Here is a 20,377-nt window from a genome sequence, read left to right as displayed (position 1 = left end):
TAATGATGTCACATGTTAAGCTCGGGGCAACTTTATAGTGAGGACTGACAAACTAAAGGTGAGTAATTGGATTATGATGTATTCACACTATTAATAGTTGATTCATCAGGTCACAGACTACACTGTCTCTGTGACTCGTGAATTCCACTGAGTATATACATACACTGAACAAAAATATCAATGCAACAATTTCAAAGACTTCACTGAGTTACAGTTCATATAAGGAAATGAGTACATTTAAATGAATTCATTAGGCCCTAATCGGCATCTGTTGGTCACAGGTACTTAAAAAAAGGTAGGGGCGTGGATCAGAAAACCAGTCAGTATCTGGTGTGACCACCATTTGCATAATGCAGCGTATCTCCTTCACGTAGAGTTAATCAGGCTGTTGATTGTGGTCTGTGGAATGTTGTTCCACTCCTCTTCAATGGCTGTGCAAAGTAATGGATATTAGCAGAAACTGGAACATGCTATCATGCACATCGATACAGAGCATCCCAAACATGCTCAATGGATGGCATGTCTGGTGAGTATTCAGGCCATGGAAGAACTGGGACATTTTCAGCTTCCAGGAAATGTGTACAGATCCTCATTTACTCATTTTGTTACAGTAGAGCACCTAGCTTGTTACGGTAGAGCACCCTGCTTGTTACGGTAGAGCACCTAGCTTGTTACTGTAGAGCACCCAGCTTGTTACTGTAGAGCACTCATTTTGTTACGGTAGAGCACTAGCTTGTTGCAACAGAGCACTTAGCTTGTTACGGTAGAGCACCTAGTTTGTTACAGTAGAGCATGAATGCATCCCAAATGGCACCCTACACCCTTTTTTGGATTCAGGTTGACTCCAACCAAAAAGGGTTCTACCTGGAACCAAAAAGGTTTCTTCAAAAGGTTCTCCTATGGGGACAGCCGAGGGACCCATATTAGCACCTTCTCTTCTAAGAGTGTATATAGTGCACTAGAGTGCCTTGCAATGTATTCATCCGTCTGGGGGTTGTTCCTGTTTTGTTGCATTACAACCTTTAATTTGAATGGATTTTTATTTGGATTTCATGAAATGGACATACACAAAATATCCCAAATTGGTGAAATGAAATTAAAAAATGTACTTGTTTAAAAAAGTGGTGTGCAAATGTATTCACCCCCTTTGCTATGAAGCCCCTAAATAAGATCTGGTGCAACCAAGTACCTTCAGAAGTCACATAATTAGTTAAATAAAGTCCACCTGTGTGCAATCTAAGTGTCACATGATCTCAGCATATATACATCTGTTCTGAAAGGCCCCAGAGTCTGCAACACCACTAAGCAAGGGGCACCACCAAGCAAGCAGCACCATGCTCCAGTTTCAACTATTCTGCCTTATTATTATTCGACCATGCTTGTCATTTATGAACATTTGAACATCTTGGCCATGTTCTGTTATAATCTCTACCCGGCACAGCCAGAAGAGGACTGGCCACCCCACATAGCTTGGTTCCTCTCTAGGTTTCTTCCTAGGTTTTGGCCTTTCTAGGGAGTTTTTCCTAACCACCGTGCTTCTACACCTGCATTGCTTGCTGTTTGGGGTTTTAGGCTGGGTTTCTGTACAGCACTTTGAGATATCAGCTGATGTACGAAGGGCTATATAAATAAATTTGATTTGATTTGATTTGATGAAGAACAAGGAGCTCTCCAAACAGGTCAGGGACCAAGTTGTTGTCCGTCATAACGAGGAGGCGCAGCGTGAGATGAATACATACTGCTTTATTTACTTCTTTATTTAAAGGAAGAACACTAGACAAACTAACAAAATAACAAAACAAATATGAAGCAATAAACACAAGTGCTGACATGAAACTACACATTGACAATAACCCACAAAACCAAAATGGAAAATGGCAACCTAAATAGTATCCCCAATCAGAGACAACTGATTGGGAACCAATTCAGGCCACCCTAGACCTACATTACATAGACAATCCCAAAACCCCATAGATATACAAAAAACCCTAGACAAGTCAAAAACACACATACCACCCTCGTCACACCCTGACATAACCAAAATAATAAAGAAAAAAAAAGATAATTAAGGTGTGACAGTTGTGGAGAAGTACAGATCAGGGTTGAGTTATAAGAAAATATCAGAAACTTTGAACATCCCACGGAGCACCGTTAAATCCATTATAAAAAATGAAAGAATATGGCACAACAACAAACCTGCCAAGAGAGGGCTGCCCACCAAAACTCACAGACCAGGCAAAGAGGGCATTAATCAGAGAGGAAACAAAGAGACCTTAAGATAACACTGAAGGAGCCGCAAAGCTCCACAGTGGAGATTGGAGTATCTGTCCATAGGACCACTTTAAGCCGTACACTCCACAGAGCTGGGCTTGACGGAAGAGTGGCTAGAAAAAAGCCATTGCTTAAGGAAAAAAATAAGCAAACACGTTTGATGTTCGCCAAAAGGCATGTGGGAGACTCCCAAAACATATGGAAGAAGGTAATCTGGTCAGATGAGACTAAAATGTAGCTTTTTGGCCATCAAGGAAAGCGTTATGTCTGGCGCAAACCCAACACCTCTCATCACCCCGAGAGCAACATCCCCACATTGAAGCACGGTGGTGGCAGCATCATGCTGTGGGGATGTTTTTCATTGGCATGGACTGGGAAACTGGTCAGAATTAATGCCGCTAAATACAGGGAAATTCTTAAGGGAAACCTAAACAGGATACCTAAACAGTCTTCCAGGGATTTGAGACTGGGACAGAGGTTCACCTTCCAGCAGGACAATGACCCTAAGCATACTGCTAAAGCAACACCTGAGTGGTTTAAGGGGAAACATTTAAATGTCTTGGAATGGCATAGTCAAAGCCCAGACCTCAATCCAATTGAGAATCTGTGGTATGACTTAAAGATTGCTGTACACCAGCAGAACCCATTCAACTTGAAGGAGCTGGAGCAGTTCTGCCTTGAAGAATGGGCAAAAGTCCCAGTGGCTAGATGTGCCAAGCTTATAGAGACATACCCCAAGAGACTTTCAGCTGTAATTGCTGCAAAAGATGGCTCTACAAAGTATTGACTTTGGGGGTGTGAATAATTATGCACGCTCAAGTTTTCTCGTTTTTTTTCACAAGAAAAAATATTGGAACTGGCACGCCTGGCACCGACGATCAACCCAAGGTCAAAGTCTCTTAGGTCACTGGTTTTGTGCATTCTAACATTCAATAGAGCAGTAACTGAATGTCTTGATGCATGTCTGCCTACTTTATATAGCAAGACACGTGAGTCACTGTCTGTAGGAGGGAACCATTTTGGGAACGTGGTGGTGTACCTAATACACTGTCTGATGAGTGTATGTGTTAGTACAGCATATAAAAATAAACAAGGTTTGAAATTATGATGTTTTAGGCAAATATTATATCTGTTTGGGATTCCTGTGGTCAATTTACAATCTACTAATTATTTGTGACTATGATCGGTCCCCCTGACCATCCACTCAAGACAAAATCGGACCGCGGCTGAATCTAGTTGATGATCCCTACTGTAAAGTATAAGAATTTATGTAGAGAAATGTCTGGGGCAGAAACTTCACACACCACCTCGAAGGTAATTGGACAAGTCTGCTCTGATAGTAGCGTACAGTATGCTGCTGTGTCAATACATATAAAGGGAATTAATGAGGTGATGGAGTCCAGGTTGAGTGTCATTATGCGCCTAACGCTGGTGACAGGTGTGCGCCCTAACAAGTAGCCTGGTGACCTAACAAGCAGCCTGGTGACCTAGGGGCCGGAGAGGGAGCACACATGACAATAACTAATATAAACACCTAAAATGTCCCACGCATGAGCAACACTGCTTTTACATAAATCTACTCAGAGCACTCTCGTCTGAGTGTGCCAGAGAGCAGAATAACTAACAGATGTAGACATTCTCAACATGTTGAATATGGCCGAGGTCAGTAAAACCCTAAAAATGTAATTCAATTGTTGCCAGCAGTAACATGAAAACAGCTTAACCAGTTCTGCTAGGGCGATTAAAATGGCCAGAGTGGGCTGTTCTCTCATGTGTCTGGAATTAGCTAGCAAGCTAGCCAACGGTAGCCAGTTAGTTTAGGAGCTTGACTGCTGTTGTTAGGTCAGAAAGCTCTGATAAACACTACTCCTCGGCCGTAGCATCCAATGTTTTTATTTTACCTTTATTTAACTAGGCAAGTTCTTATTTTCAATGACGGCCTGGGTGGGTTAACTGCCTGTTCAGGGGCAGAACGACAGATTTGTACCTTGTCAGCTCTGGGATTTGAACTTGCAACCTTCCGGTCACTAGTCCAACGCTCTAACTAGGCTACCCTGCCGCGTGTGTGCTCTCAACGTTCTGAATTTACGAATGGACAATCTGACAACACTCTGAGTCTACGAACACCCAGCGTGCACTCTGGCACTCCAGATGGCATTTACGAATACACCTGTAGTATAAACCAGCATTTAGTCTTCAAACCTTTGGTTGTTTTAGTCCATGCGAATCCTTAAAAGAGATGGGTGACGCTAAGGCTTAAGAGGGTGTGAACGATGCTGAATGGGTGTAGACAAAGATGAGCTCTCCAGTAGGTTCCAAATATTCAAGGGCCATTTTCTCAAAAGTGTGGTTACAAGTTTATCAACTTTCAAAGCAGAATTACTTTCCAGTTGTTACTCAACTGTAGTGTATGATATACAAATTTCAAGCTCTGAGTCTCTACATTTATTCAATGCAAAAAAAAAACATTTTAAATGTTGCACCATGAGACCATTTTGAGATGGTCGGTCACAATTGGTCTGCCTGTGTGAAAGCATTTTGAGATGGTCGGTCACAATTGGTCTGCCTGTGTGAAAGCAGCCTAAGAGTTTAATTAAACAGAGTCTCGGCAATATGATGTTGCCATGGGCAGCAGGATTAAATTAACCGTAGATATTGCAGATGAGCCCCATTTGTTTTACATCAGATAGCATGTTCATCCGTCTCGTATCTTGCAAAGGGTAATGGGATTAATCAAAAGTAGACTGATTACAATGGGCTGCCGTGACATTAGAAAATATTACCTGCTGAACCCTATTTCTGCCTCAGAACTATCTGAATTAATCTAAGATAAATAAAGATACATAAGTCTTTTTTGGTGAGGAAGTCTTAGACACCCCATTTTACGTCTAGCTAAGTGCTTCAATGAGCATTATTTCTGAAGTTTGACTATGGGCGCGAAAGCTAACATACATTTTGTCCAAAGCTGAGCCAGTCACTGAAATCATATTTGACTGAAAATATGCTGCTTACTACCAAGCTAGAAGAAAAAGAAACGCACACCTATTTAGGTGAGGTGCTGGCTAGCGGAGTACAAAACTTTCATCAGGGTATAATGAAGACAGCTTGGCTGTCGAAACGTTGGTAATTAAATGTTTGCATCTGAGCTCCTAGAGTGTGCGGCTCTCTTTTATTTTCAAGCTTACAAACAAGCTACCTACTTAGTACTGTACACAATGTTAAATCTTCCAACAAAACCTAGCTAGCAAGTTACTGGAGATTGTAGTGCTGACGTTAACATTATGAGTTTTCATGAAGCAGCTGTTGCTCTGCCACAAATTATTTCAGTAGCCTCCTGACTCCGCTGTTGTGCTCAGGAGGAACATGTTAATCGACTGATTCGTGAGTCATTTCCTCTTGTGGGTCTGCATGTCTACAACTAGTTTAACACTATATATATATATATTAACACTAGAACTGCCATAGGCCAACATTTCGATTTTGGAAATGTAAAAAAAATTGTCCACAAAAAAAAAGCAATGTCCTTCCAATGCCCTGCTCCTTCCCTGACTTTTCCGAAATGCTCATTTGTCAGATTTAAAAAAAACAACAACACAAAGGTACTTAGAGACATTTTACCATTTTTATTCTCAATTTAACCAAGACAATTAGCCAGGCGCTAATGCTTCTCTATCTCCTCACTGAAGGAATGACGAATGGATGAATGGGCCGATATTTGTTCACCTTACTTCACAACTGAATATAAATGAGGCCTAACTAAATGATAAGGAGGGTGAAGAGGTTGATTTAATTATTTTTTTAAAGACAATAGTTTAATGATGTTTGTGTTATGCGTATTTATCAGCTTTGGGGCACATGTTTATAGCAAATAATTTCCTTGCGGGTTGATAATGTATCATTTTCTTTTCTGTTTTCATTTTGAAAAAATAAGCTGTTACGGGACTGTTTTATTTACTATAACGCGATTACTACTCACATTTATTTTAAAGGGAAACAAAAACATGCTATGTGTTGCAGCAGGCCTTAAGAATAATGCAAAACATGTTATTGATGAGCAAGGGGAAACCAACGATGCCAGTCAAGCCTGCCCATCGAAACTACATCTAAACAATACCGAAACCAATTTCGCACATAATAAAAGTTAGCCTATAGACAAGATTAAATTGACAAATAGTCTGATGTTGAGTATTATCACTTGTCAAATTATACATGAAGAGATGAGCGCAACTCGGAATTGACAGGTGCAGGGAAAGGAGCCTCAATTGATCAAATCCTCCTTCAGTCACATGCAGGTAAAACATTTCGTCAAATAACTCTCAAAATTCAAGAGCTGCAGCTCTACTTTCAAATGTCACTTTTTTCGAGAATATCTGTCCTGACGATACGTTCAGCTCATGACCACTCGCTGGCAGCTTTGCTCTGGCTACTAAGCAGACTAGTAACATTATAAGCGGAAAACTTTCTATTCACAGAGGAGTGACGCTCTCTGGCGTGAGATAATGGATGAGCCCCAGTCAAGATGATGCGTATCTGTGGATGTCGGACTGATACTGCTGTTGACTTTGTGAATTGCTAAATCTACCTTTTAAGTTGATTGAGTAATTTTCTGTCCTCGAGAACCGGTTGAGAATAGGTTCCCTAAAGGGTCTCTGACTGTGCTATGTAGTAATCTGTTTGTTTAAAGCCATAATGCACTGAGGCTACCTGACCTGGCCTGTTGGGATTGTGCTATATTGCTCTTTAATGGGTCTGTCACTGAGACTGAGCACAAACCAGACTGGGAAACAGAGTGGCACCAAGTATACGTTCCAAATGACACCCTGTTCCCTTGCACTACTGTTGACCAGAGCCCATAGTGGACTAGGTAATAGGAGTTCCATTTGGAACACATCCCCAGCCTTAAATTCACAGCTGGTTGGTTCAGACAGGGCCATGGGTAGGCTTTTATAACCCTGCCCGGGGGATGGAGAATACAGGTATCTGATGGTACTAGAAAAAACATGATGTTGAAGTTTTTCAAATTCTGAACAGAGAAATCCGTCAAACGCTGTGGAAGCCAAACCTTCTAGAACCTTCCATTCGTTCCAGTGGTTGGGGTTTACTAAGGTCCCTTGGTACTTCCCTGTGGGACACTGGCTTCTGGTTAATAATGTGACAGCTGTGGCATTTCACTTGCTAGGATGCTTCCCAAATGGCAGTAGTGCTCTATATAAGGAGTAGCCTGTCAATTGGCACGCAGGCATCGTGTTCATAACCACACAACCAACTTGACAAATATCGACACCTAAACAAACACTCAAGTGGAAAAATAAAGTCAGACAAGTATAGCTGCAAGCAGCAATGCCGGATTTCAGCTGTCGGCCCACTGTGCCACAATCAGGATAAATTGGACACATTGCCCTAGGACAAGTTACTTCTGTACTGTTTACTATGCTAACCAAATATCAGACCTCGAAATCAAACTGATCATATAATATAATATGCTTTTGATGTATTTTGGACCCTTTTTTAATGATGTTGACTAATTTTCCAGAACCGAGACTCTAGTTGAAACATTTTGGGCCAATGAGCTTACATTGTTTTTTTTTGTACTGTCCAGCAGCACCACCATACAGCTAAACTGAACCATACTTTACAGGTTAGACTCAAATGTTGTGTTGGGAGAACTTTGTCCAAAGAAATCAAGTTTCGTGCAGATCGGTCATTTGCTGCCAGAGGAGTAGCGTTTTACGTGTTTTTAACACAATTCTAAATGGTGGAACATCCATCATGGCGGCCATTATGGGTCCTTCAGGAAAATGTGTTATTTGTGATGAGAGGGACCTATATGGGCTATACAGACATGCCTGGTGCCCAAATTGAGGATGTATGTCACGCAACTGAGGGTAGAATGTGGAGAGAAATGGATTGGGTTCAGTCAGTCGTCCTGATGAAACCTTCCCAGCTAGCTAGTTCAGTCAGTCGTCCTGATGAGACCTTCCCAGCTAGCTAGTTCAGTTAGTCGTCCTGATGAGACCTTCCCAGCTAGCTAGTTCAGTCAGTCGTCCTGATGAAACCTTTCCAGCTAGCTAGTTCAGTTAGTCGTCCTGATGAGACCTTCCCAGATAGCTAGTTCAGTTAGTCGTCCTGATGAGACCTTCCCAGCTAGCTAGTTCAGTCAGTCGTCCTGAGGAGACCTTCCCAGCTAGCTAGTTCAGTCAGTCGTCCTGAGGAGACCTTCCCAGCTAGCTAGTCAGTCAGTCATCGTGATGAGACCTTCCCAGCTAGCTAGTTCAGTCAGTCGTCCTGAGGAGACCTTCCCAGCTAGCTAGTTCAGTCAGTCATCCTGAGGATACCTTCCCAGCTAGCTAGTTCAGTCAGTCGTCCTGATGAAACCTTCCCAGCTAGCTAGTCAGTCAGTCGTCCTGATGAGACCTTCCCAGCTAGCTAGTTCAGTCAGTCGTCCTGATGAAACCTCCCCAGCTAGCTAGTTCAGTCAGTCGTCCTGATGAGACCTTCCCAGCTAGCTAGTTCAGTCAGTCGTCCTGATGAGACCTTCCCAGCTAGCTAGTTCAGTCAGTCGTCCTGATGAGACCTTCCCAGCTAGCTAGTTCAGTCAGTCGTCCTGATGAAACCTTCCCAGCTAGCTAGTCAGTCAGTCATCGTGATGAGACCTTCCCAGCTAGCTAGTTCAGTCAGTCGTCCTGAGGAGACCTTCCCAGCTAGCTAGTTCAGTCAGTCATCCTGAGGATACCTTCCCAGCTAGCTAGTTCAGTCAGTCGTCCTGATGAAACCTTCCCAGCTAGCTAGTCAGTCAGTCGTCCTGATGAGACCTTCCCAGCTAGCTAGTTCAGTCAGTCGTCCTGATGAAACCTCCCCAGCTAGCTAGTTCAGTCAGTCGTCCTGATGAGACCTTCCCAGCTAGCTAGTTCAGTCAGTCGTCCTGATGAGACCTTCCCAGCTAGCTAGTTCAGTCAGTCGTCCTGATGAGACCTTCCCAGCTAGCTAGTTCAGTCAGTCGTCCTGATGAAACCTTCCCAGCTAGCTAGTTCAGTCAGTCGTCCTGATGAGACCTTCCCAGCTAGCTAGTTCAGTCAGTCGTCCTGATGAAACCTTCCCAGCTAGCTAGTTCAGTCAGTCATCCTGAGGATACCTTCCCAGCTAGCTAGTTCAGTCAGTCATCCTGATGAGACCTTCCCAGCTAGCTAGTTCAGTCAGTCATCCTGATGAGACCTTCCCAGCTAGCTAGTTCAGTCAGTCATCCTGAGGAGACCTTCCCAGCTAGCTAGTTTATATGCTGGGCTGGCTAGCTGGCAACAACAGAAGCATGGCACTAGTTAAAATTAGTAAAATAAGGTGGTATTTATTTTGATGGGCGAGGGAGAAATAACTTCTAGTATTGGACCCCATCAGGATTTCACTGTGACATGTCAATTAGCAGAAATAACAAGCTGGTGTGAATGACCAGTGTATTGAAGTGCTTTGCCGACGTGAGTTGCTTCCCACTGCGCAGCTGTAGGCTTTCACATGTTGAAGGCGATAGCTAGCAGCCTACAGGAGAAATAACTTGTAGTATTGGTATTAACCATCTGGATGTCACCGTGGTAGTCTACACTGCCCAAAGGGGAGAGTTTGAGCTGCTACGTGGCAACAACTTCACAGGGCCCAGTATAATAATAATAATATTTCATTAGTAAATCCTTCGCTCCGGCTTTCCACAGTAAGGAGAGGGAAGTAGCTAGATAGTGTAGTCAATATCAGGCCAGGAAACAGAGGGAGGTAGCTGGATAGTGTAGTCAATATCAGGCCAGTATGGGAGAGAGGTAGCTAGATATTGACTACACTATCAGGCCAGTAAGGAGAGGTTGGTAGCTAGATATTGACTACACTATCAGACCAGTAAACAGAGAGAGGTAGCTAGATATTGACTACACTATCAGGCCAGTAAACAGAGGGAAGTAACTAGATATTGACTACACTATCAGGCCAGTAAATAGCGGGAGGTAACTAGATATTGACTACGCTATCAGGCCAGTAAATAGAGGGAGGTAACTAGATATTGACTACACTATCAGGCCAGTAAACATAGAGAGGTAACTAGATATTGACTACACTATCAAACCAGTAAACAGGGGGAGGTAACTAGATATTGACTACACTATCAGGCCAGTAAACATAGAGAGGTAACTAGATATTGACTACACTATCAGGCCAGTAAACAGAGGGAGGTAACTAGATATTGACTACACTATCAGGCCAGTAAGGTAGGAGAGGTAACTAGATATTGACTACACTATCAGGCCGGTAAACAGAGTGAGGTTACTAGATATTGACTACACTATCAGGCCAGTAAGGTAGGAGAGGTATCTAGATATTGACTACACTATCAGGCCAGTAAATAGAGGGAGGTAACTAGATATTGACTACGCTATCAGGCCAGTAAATAGAGGGAGGTAACTAGATATTGACTACACTATCAGGCCAGTAAATAGCGGGAGGTAACTAGATATTGACTACGCTATCAGGCCAGTAAATAGAGGGAGGTAACTAGATATTGACTACGCTATCAGGCCAGTAAACAGAGGGAGGTAACTAGATATTGACTACACTATCAGACCAGTGAGGAGAGGGAGGTAACTAGATATTGACTACACTATCAGGCCAGTAAACAGAGGGAGGTAACTAGATATTGACTACGCTATCAGGCCAGTAAACAGAGGGAAGTAACTAGATAGTGTAGCTAATATGTACAACCACATCAAGTCCTAATGACAATCACATTCCTCTGTAACATGTGAGTCAACCAACCCTTTAAACCCATCCAAGGAATCCAGATCCTGGAGTTTCCAGCTGGTCCGGAGAGAATTCCAAGACCGCGGAGCTGAGTAACTAAAAGATCTGTTATGATTTTAGGAACCGTTAAAAGTAAGTAGGAGCGAGCCAGTAACTGGTATTTATTTTCTGACCTTATCAAAGCAGACCAGAGACCATAGATCATAGTATATCAATGTTTACGCCTCTTAACCACATACTGAATAAGAGTGGGGCCCTGATCCTAGATCAGCAATCCTACTCTGAGACTCTTCATGAAAACCACAGCAGACTCGCCACATTTCAAACACCAAAACAATATGCATTTGAGGCAAAAAAAACAAACAACAAACAAACAAACAAACAAAAACAAATGTTTTCTCTTTTGTTAACCTTAGCGTGTAGAGTATCTTCCCGTCGCTCCATATCCTGAGCAGCTGATTGGGTGTTGTAATCCAATGGGAGTCAGCGTTCTTGGAATTCCTGAAGATGGTGTCGGGGAGCCAGATGAGTCCCACCATGTTGCTGTTCAGGGTCAGGATATTCATGGTGCTGTTGTAGCTCAACCTGCTGTCTGTCCACGTCTGGGCAAAGATGATGTCGATCTGGTATTCCTGAAACAACAACAAACAAAGGAAATAATCAGATCAGATATGTTTAGTAGAGTTTAGATATGATGTCTATGATAATACATATATCAGATCAGATATGAACGCCAAACCAGAGTTTAGATATGATGTCTATGATAATACATATATCAGATCAGATATGAACGCCAAACCAGAGTTTAGATATGATGTCTATGATAATACATATATCAGATCAGATATGAACGCCAAACCAGAGTTTAGATGTGATGTCTATGATAATACATATATCAGATCAGATATGAACGCCAAACCAGAGTTTAGATATGATGTCTATGATAATACATATATCAGATCAGATATGAACGCCAAACCAGAGTTTAGATATGTCTATGATAATACATATATCAGATCAGATATGAACGCCAAACCAGAGTTTAGATATGATGTCTATGATAATACATATATCAGATCAGATATGAACGCCAAACCAGAGTTTAGATATGATGTCTATGATAATACATATATCAGATCAGATATGAACGCCAAACCAGAGTTTAGATATGATGTCTATGATAATACATATATTTACATGTACATTTAAGTCATTTGGCAGACGCTCTTATCCAGAGCGACTTACAAATTGGTGAATTCACCTTATGACATCCAGTGGAACAGCCACTTTACAATAGTGCATCTAAATCATTTAAGGGGGGGGGGGGGTGAGAAGGATTACTTATCCTATCCTAGGTATTCCTTCATCAGATCAGATATGATCAGATATGAACGCCAAACCAGAGTTTAGATATGTCTATGATAATACATACATCAGATCAGATATGAACGCCAAACCAGAGTTTAGATATGTCTATGATAATACATACATCAGATCAGATATGAACGCCAAACCAGAGTTTAGATATGTCTATGATAATACATACATCAGATCAGATATGAACGCCAAACCAGAGTTTAGATATGTCTATGATAATACATATATCAGATCAGATATGAACGCCAAACCAGAGTTTAGATATGTCTATGATAATACATACATCAGATCAGATATGAACGCCAAACCAGAGTTTAGATATGTCTATGATAATACATATATCAGATCAGATATGAACGCCAAACCAGAGTTTAGATATGTCTATGATAATACATATATCAGATCAGATATGAACGCCAAACCAGAGTTTAGATATGTCTATGATAATACATATATCAGATCAGATATGAACGCCAAACCAGAGTTTAGATATGTCTATGATAATACATATATCAGATCAGATATGAACGCCAAACCAGAGTTTAGATATGTCTATGATATCATACATCCTTATGAGAATAAAAAGAAACCCAGCAAGCTCAACAAGACAGAGGAGTTTATCAAAGAGAACAGCTTCACCTATTGGCATGTATATTGATTTCCTGTCTAGCACGCTGGAAAAGAACACAGCAGTTATGAAGAGTTCTAGAAGACAAAGTTTCTCTTCTGTCTTGGCTTTTCCATTGCTTTATTAAATTAGGGTAGAAGGAGGCTGACTAGGGAGGCGAGGGGAGAAGGAGGCTGACTGGGGAGGGGAGGGGAGAAGGAGGCTGGCTGGGGAGGGGTGGGGAGAAGGAGGCTGACTAGAGAGGGGAGGGGAGAAGGAGGCTGACTAGAGAGGGGAGGGGAGAAGGAGGCTGACTAGGGAGGGGAGGGGAGAAGGAGGCTGGCTGGGGAGGGGAGAAGGAGGCTGGCTGGGAAGGGGAGGGGAGGAGGCTGACTAGAGAGGGGAGGGGAGAAGGAGGCTGACTAGGGAAGGGAGGGGAGAAGGAGGCTGGCTGTGGAGGGGAGGGGAGAAGGAGGCTGACTGGGGAGGGGAGAAGGAGGCTGGCTGGGAAGGGGAGGGGAGAAGGAGGCTGACTAGAGAGGGGAGGGGAGAAGGAGGCTGACTAGGGAAGGGAGGGGAGAAGGAGGCTGGCTGGAGAGGGGAGGGGAGAAGGAGGCTGGCTGTGGAGGGGAGGGGAGAAGGAGGCTGGCTGTGGAGGGGAGGGGAGAAGGAGGCTGGCTGTGGAGGGGAGGGTAGAATGAGGCTGGCTGGAGAGGGGAGGGGAGAAGGAGGCTGACTAGGGAAGGGAGGGGAGAAGGAGGCTAGCTGGGGAGGGGAGGGTAGAATGAGGCTGGCTGGAGAGGGGAGGGGAGAAGGAGGCTGGCTGGGGAGGGGAGGGGAGAAGGAGGCTGACTAGGGAGGGGAGAAGGAGGCTGACTAGGGAGGGGAGGGGAGAATGAGTCTGACTAGGGAGGGGAGGGGAGAAGGAGGCTGCCGGTGAGGGGAGGGGAGAAGGAGGCTGCCGGTGAGGGGAGGGGAGAAGGAGGCTGCCGGTGAGGGGAGGGGAGAAGGAGGCTGGCTGGGGAGGGGAGGGGAGAAGGAGGCTGACTAGGGAAGCGAGGGGAGAAGGAGGCTGCCGGTGAGGGGAGGGGAGAAGTAGGCTGGCTGGGGAGGGGGAGAAGGAGGCTGGCTGGGGAGGGGTGGGGAGAAGGAGGCTGGCTGGGGAGGGGAGGGGAGAAGGAGGCTGGCTGGGGAGGGGAGGGGAGAAGGAGGCTGGCTGGGGAGGGGAGGGGAGAAGGAGGCTGGCTGGGGAGGGGGAGGGGAGAAGGAGGCTGGCTGGGGAGGGAAGAAGAAGGAGGCTGGCTGGGGAGGGGAGGGGAGAAGGAGGCTGGCTAGGGAGGGGAGGGGAGAAGGAGGCTGACTAGGGAGGGGAGGGGAGAAGGAGGCTGACTAGGGAGGGGAGGGAAGAAGGAGGCTGGCTGGGGAGGGGATCTCATAGAAAATAATGAAAACGTTCTACTGACTGCCAGGACCTCCTAAAAACCTCCTTAAACCTTCTGACTGCCAGGACCTCCTTTGGCCAGTCTAACAGTAAGACACGGAGGACAGCCTGAGGCAGCATTAACAGGGGAACACAGCATAATGAAACGTGATCAGACAATACCTGAAAAGTAAACCACACTTTTTCAAAATAGAAGAGATACAGTGATTTCCACCAATGATAGCATAATATTTAAATGACTTTCTGGTCCAGGATTCCAACCCTGTGGAATAGAATCGTATAATCCTTGTTTACCACTATATGGTGAAATACCCAGGCGAATCAGCTCACAGGTATGCAGACAACCCGAACAGGTATGCAGACAACCCGAAGAGGTATGCAGACAACCCGAACAGGTATGCAGACAACCCGAACAGGCATGCAGACAACCCGAACAGGTATGCAGACAACCCGAACAAGCATGCAGACAACCCGAACAGGTATGCAGACAACCCGAACAGGCATGCAGACAACCCGAACAGGCATGCAGACAACCCGAACAGGCATGCAGACAACCCGAACGGGTATGCAGACAACCCGAACGGGTATGCAGACAACCCGAACAGGTATGCAGACAACCCGAACAGGCATGCAGACAACCCGAACAGGCATGCAGACAACCCGAACAGGTATGCAGACAACCCGAACAGGCATGCAGACAACCCGAACAGGCATGCAGACAACCCGAACAGGCATGCAGACAAGCCAAACAGGTATGCAGACAACCCGAACAGGCATGCAGACAACCCGAACAGGTATGCAGACAACCCGAACAGGCATGCAGACAACCCGAACAGGCATGCAGACAACCCGAACAGGCATGCAGACAACCCGAACGGGTATGCAGACAACCCGAACGGGTATGCAGACAACCGAACAGGTATGCAGACAACCCGAACAGGCATGCAGACAACCCGAACAGGCATGCAGACAACCCGAACAGGTATGCAGACAACCCGAACAGGCATGCAGACAACCCGAACAGGCATGCAGACAACCCGAACAGGCATGCAGACAACCCGAACAGGCATGCAGACAACCCGAACAGGTATGCAGACAAGCCGAACAGGTATGCAGACAACCCGAACAGGCATGCAGACAACCCGAACAGGTATGCAGACAACCCGAACAGGCATGCAGACAACCCGAACAGGTATGCAGACAACCCGAACAGGTATGCAGACAACCCGAACAGGTATGCAGACAACCCGAACAGGTATGCAGACAACCCGAACAGGTATGCAGACAACCCAAACAGGCATGCAGACAACCCGAACAAGCATGCAGACAACCCGAACAGGTATGCAGACAACCCAAACAGGCATGCAGACAACCCGAACAAGCATGCAGACAACCCGAACAGGTATGCAGACAACCCGAACAGGTATGCAGACAATCAGATCAGCTTTTAGTAGCTGTAACCCAGATTATGTGGCTGAGTGCTCCGATGAGAGGAGAGCAGAGGAGAGGAGGTATTTGCGTATTTTAATAGGATCTCTGTTAGCTGTTGCAACAGCTGCTCTTTCTGGGGTCTACACAGAATACAGAACACAAAACACAAAACACAGAACACAGAACATGAAACATGACATAAAACAGAACATTAATAGACAAGAGCAGCTCAAGGACAGAACTACATATGTATATATATATATAAATATATATATTTTTTTTACAAAAGCCACACCTAGCCTACATATCAATACATACACACAAACTATCTGGGTCAAGTAGGGGAGAGGCGTTGTGAGGTGTTGCAATATCTGGTGTTTGAAACCAGGTTTGCTGTTCACTGGAACGGAGTTCCATGCAATAATGTCTATTGCTGTACATTTCCTTGACTGTGTTCTGGACCTGGGGACTGTGAAAAGACCCCTGGTGGCATGTCTGGTGGGGTAAGTGTGTGTGTCAGCTCTGTGTGTAAGTTGACTATGCAAACAATTCATGTTTTTTATCAAAAATAAGTCAGTCTCTCCTCAACTCTTAAAAAAGAGAGACTGGCATAGTATTTATATCAGCCCGGTGATTACAATGAAGAGCAGAACATGCAGTTCTGTTCGGGACCAGCTGCAGCTTAACTAGGTATTTCCTTGCAGCACTGGACCACACGACTGGACAATAATCAAGATCAGACAAAACTAGAGCAGGAATGGGCCACACGACTGGACAATAATCAAGATCAGACAAAACTAGAGCCTGCAGGACTGGGCCACACGACTGGACAATAATCAAGATCAGACAAAACTAGAGCCTGCAGGACTGGACCACACGACTAGACAATAATCAAGATCAGACAAAACTAGAGCCTGCAGGACTGGACCACACGACTAGACAATAACAAGATCAGACAAAACTAGAGCATGACTGGACCACACGACAAGAAAATAATCAAGATCAGACAAAACTAGAGCAGCACTGGACCACACAACTGGACAATAATCAAGATCAGACAAAACTAGAGCAGGAATGGGCCACACGACTGGACAATAATCAAGATCAGACAAAACTAGAGCCTGCAGGACTGGACCACACGACTGGACAATTATCAAGATCAGACAAAACTAGAGCCTGCAGGACTGGACCACACGACAAGACAATAATCAAGATCAGACAAAACTAGAGCCTGCAGGACTGGACCACACGACTAGACAATAATCAAGATCAGACAAAACTAGAGCAGGACTGGACCACACGACAAGAAAATAATCAAGATCAGACAAAACTAGAGCCTGCAGGACTGGACCACACGACAAGACAATAATCAAGATCAGACAAAACTAGAGCCTGCAGGACTGGACCACACGACTAGACAATAACAAGATCAGACAAAACTAGAGCAGGACTGGACCACACGACTGGACAATAATCAAGATAAGACAAAACTAGAGCAGGAATGGGCCACACGACTGGACAATAATCAAGATCAGACAAAACTAGAGCCTGCAGGACTGGACCACACGACAAGACAATAATCAAGATCAGACAAAACTAGAGCCTGCAGGACTGGACCACACGACTGGACAATAATCAAGATCAGACAAAACTAGAGCCTGCAGGACTGGACCACACGACAAGACAATAATCAAGATCAGACAAAACTAGAGCCTGCAGGACTGGACCACACGACTAGACAATAACAAGATCAGACAAAACTAGAGCAGGACTGGACCACACGACAAGAAAATAATCAAGATCAGACAAAACTAGAGCAGCACTGGACCACACAGTTATGTACTTGAGTGAAGACCCAAAAGCGGTTTTAACAGAAAACAGAGTTCTTTAATGAAAAAACAGGAATGGCATAAATCCTCTTCCAACGTTGTCAATGGAACAAAAAGAACGTTTGTATAATGCAGGATGCACCTGCCAGGCAGACTCCGACAGGATAGGACAAGGTGGAAGCAAACGAGACGACAGCTTGCTTCTGGCATGAAAAACACAAACAAGAATCAGACACCGAAAGTAGCAGGAACAGAGAGAGAAATAGAGACCTAATCAGAGGGGAAGAGAGAACAGGTGAGAAAGAGTGAATGAGCTAGTTAGGGGAGATGTAGAACAGCTGAAGAATGAGAGACAGAGAAGGTAACCTAAAAAGACCAGCAGAGAGAGACAGAGTGAAGAGAAAGGACAGGAACAGACATAACAAGACATGACAGTACCCCCCCACTCACCGAGCGCCTCCTGGCGCACTCGAGGAGGAAACCTGGCGGCAACGGAGGAAATCATCGATCAGCGAACGGTCCAGCACGTCCCGAGAGGGAACCCAACTCCTCTCCTCAGGACCGTACCCCTCCCAATCCACTAGGTACTGATGACCACGGCCCCGAGGGCGCATGTCCAAAATCTTACGAACCCTGTAGATGGGTGCGCCTCGACAAGGATGGGGGGAGGGACGAGCGGGGCGCGAAGAACGGGCTTAACACAGGAGACATGGAAGACCGGGTGAACGCGACGAAGATAGCGCGGAGAAGAAGTCGCACTGCGACAGGATTAATGACCTGAGAAATACGGAACGGACCAATGAACCGCGGGGCCAACTTGCGAGAAGCTGTCTTAAGGGGAAGGTTCTGAGTGGAGAGCCATACTCTCTGACCGCAACAATATCTAGGACTCTTGGTCCTACGCTATTAGCGGCCCTCACAGTCTGCGCCCTATTACGGCAAAGTGCCGACCTGACCCCCTTCCAGGTGCGCTCGCAACGCTGGACAAAAGCCTGAGCGGAGGGGACGCAGGACTCGGCGAGCTGAGATGAGAACAGCCGAGGCTGGTACCCGAGGCTACTCTGAAAAGGAGATAGACCGGTAGCAGACGAAGGAAGCGAGTTGTGGGCGTACTCTGCCCAGGGGAGCTGTTCTGACCAAGACGCAGGGTTACGAAAAGAAAGACTGCGTAAAATGCGACCAACAGTCTGATTGGCCCGTTCGGCTTGACCGTTCGACTGGGGATGAAAGCCGGACGAGAGACTGACGGAAGCCCCAATCAAACGGCAAAACTCCCTCCAAAATTGAGACGTGAACTGCGGGCCTCTGTCGGAAACGACGTCAGACGGAAGGCCATGAATTCGGAAAACATTCTCGATAATGATCTGAGCCGTCTCCTTAGCAGAAGGGAGCTTAGCGAGAGGAATGAAATGAGCCGCCTTAGAGAATCTATCGACAACCGTAAGAATAACTGTCTTCCCCGCTGATGAAGGCAGTCCGGTGATAAAATCTAAAGCGATGTGAGACCACGGTCGAGAGGGAATGGGAAGCGGTCTGAGACGGCCGGCAGGAGGAGAGTTCCCAGATTTAGTCTGCGCGCAGACCGAACAAGCGGCGACAAATCGACGCGCGTCACGTTCCCGAGTGGGCCACCAGAAACGCTGGCGAATGGAAGCGCGTACCCCGAACGCCGGGGTGGCCGGCTAACTTGGCAGAGTGGGCCCACTGAAGAACGGCCGGACGAGTAGGAACGGGAACGAACAGAAGGTTCCTAGGACAAGCTCGCGGCGACGGAGTGTGAGCGAGTGCTTGCTTTACCTGCCTCTCAATTCCCCAGACAGTCAACCCGACAACACGCCCCCAGGGAGAATCCCCTCGGGGTCGGTGGAGACCTCAGAAGAACTGAAGAGACGAGATAAAGCATCAGGCTTGGTGTTTTTGAGCCCGGACGATAAGAAATAACAAACTCGAAACGAGCGAAAAACAGAGCCCAACGAGCCTGACGCGCATTAAGTCGTTTGGCTGAACGGATGTACTCAAGGTTCCTATGGTCAGTCCAAACGACAAAAGGAACGGTCGCCCCCTCCAACCACTGTCGCCATTCGCCTAGGGCTAAGCGGATGGCGAGCAGTTCGCGATTACCAACATCATAGTTACGTTCTGACGGCGATAAGCGATGAGAGAAAAACGCGCAAGGATGGACCTTGCCGTCAGAGAGAGAGCGCTGAGAAAGAATGGCTCCCACGCCCACCTCTGACGCGTCAACCTCAACAACAAACTGTCTAGAGATGTCAGGTGTAACAAGAATAGGTGCGGATGTAAAACGATTCTTAAGAAGATCAAAAGCTCCCTGGGCGGAAACGGACCACTTAAAGCACGTCTTAACAGAAGTAAGGGCTGTGAGGGGAGCTGCCACCTGACCGAAATTACGGATGAAACGACGATAGAAATTAGCGAAGCCCAGAAAGCGCTGCAGCTCGACGCGTGACTTAGGAACGGGCCAATCAATGACAGCCTGGACCTTAGCGGGATCCATCTTAATGCCCTCAGCGGAAATAACGGAACCGAGAAAGGGACAGAGGCGGCATGAAAAGTGCACTTCTCAGCCTTCACATAAAGACAGTTCTCCAAAAGGCGCTGGAGGACGCGTCGCACGTGCTGAACATGAAT

At 45.7% G+C, this 20,377-nt stretch overlaps 1 protein-coding gene across 1 annotated transcript in view; it reads right to left on the bottom strand.

The window, feature by feature from the left end:
* Positions 1-20,377, bottom strand: part of LOC135513319 (gamma-aminobutyric acid receptor subunit gamma-3) — a 445,846-nt gene that overhangs the window by 128,529 nt on the left and 296,940 nt on the right. Inside the window, exon 4 of the mRNA XM_064936236.1 lies at positions 11,455-11,675. Coding sequence (XP_064792308.1) covers positions 11,455-11,675 — 221 coding nt within the window. The remainder of the gene's footprint in view (positions 1-11,454; positions 11,676-20,377) is intronic.

This window comes from Oncorhynchus masou, chromosome 24 (genome assembly GCF_036934945.1).
Source record: "Oncorhynchus masou masou isolate Uvic2021 chromosome 24, UVic_Omas_1.1, whole genome shotgun sequence".
Taxonomy (NCBI): Eukaryota; Metazoa; Chordata; class Actinopteri; order Salmoniformes; family Salmonidae; genus Oncorhynchus; species Oncorhynchus masou.
This window is presented reverse-complemented; position numbering and strand designations above follow the sequence as displayed.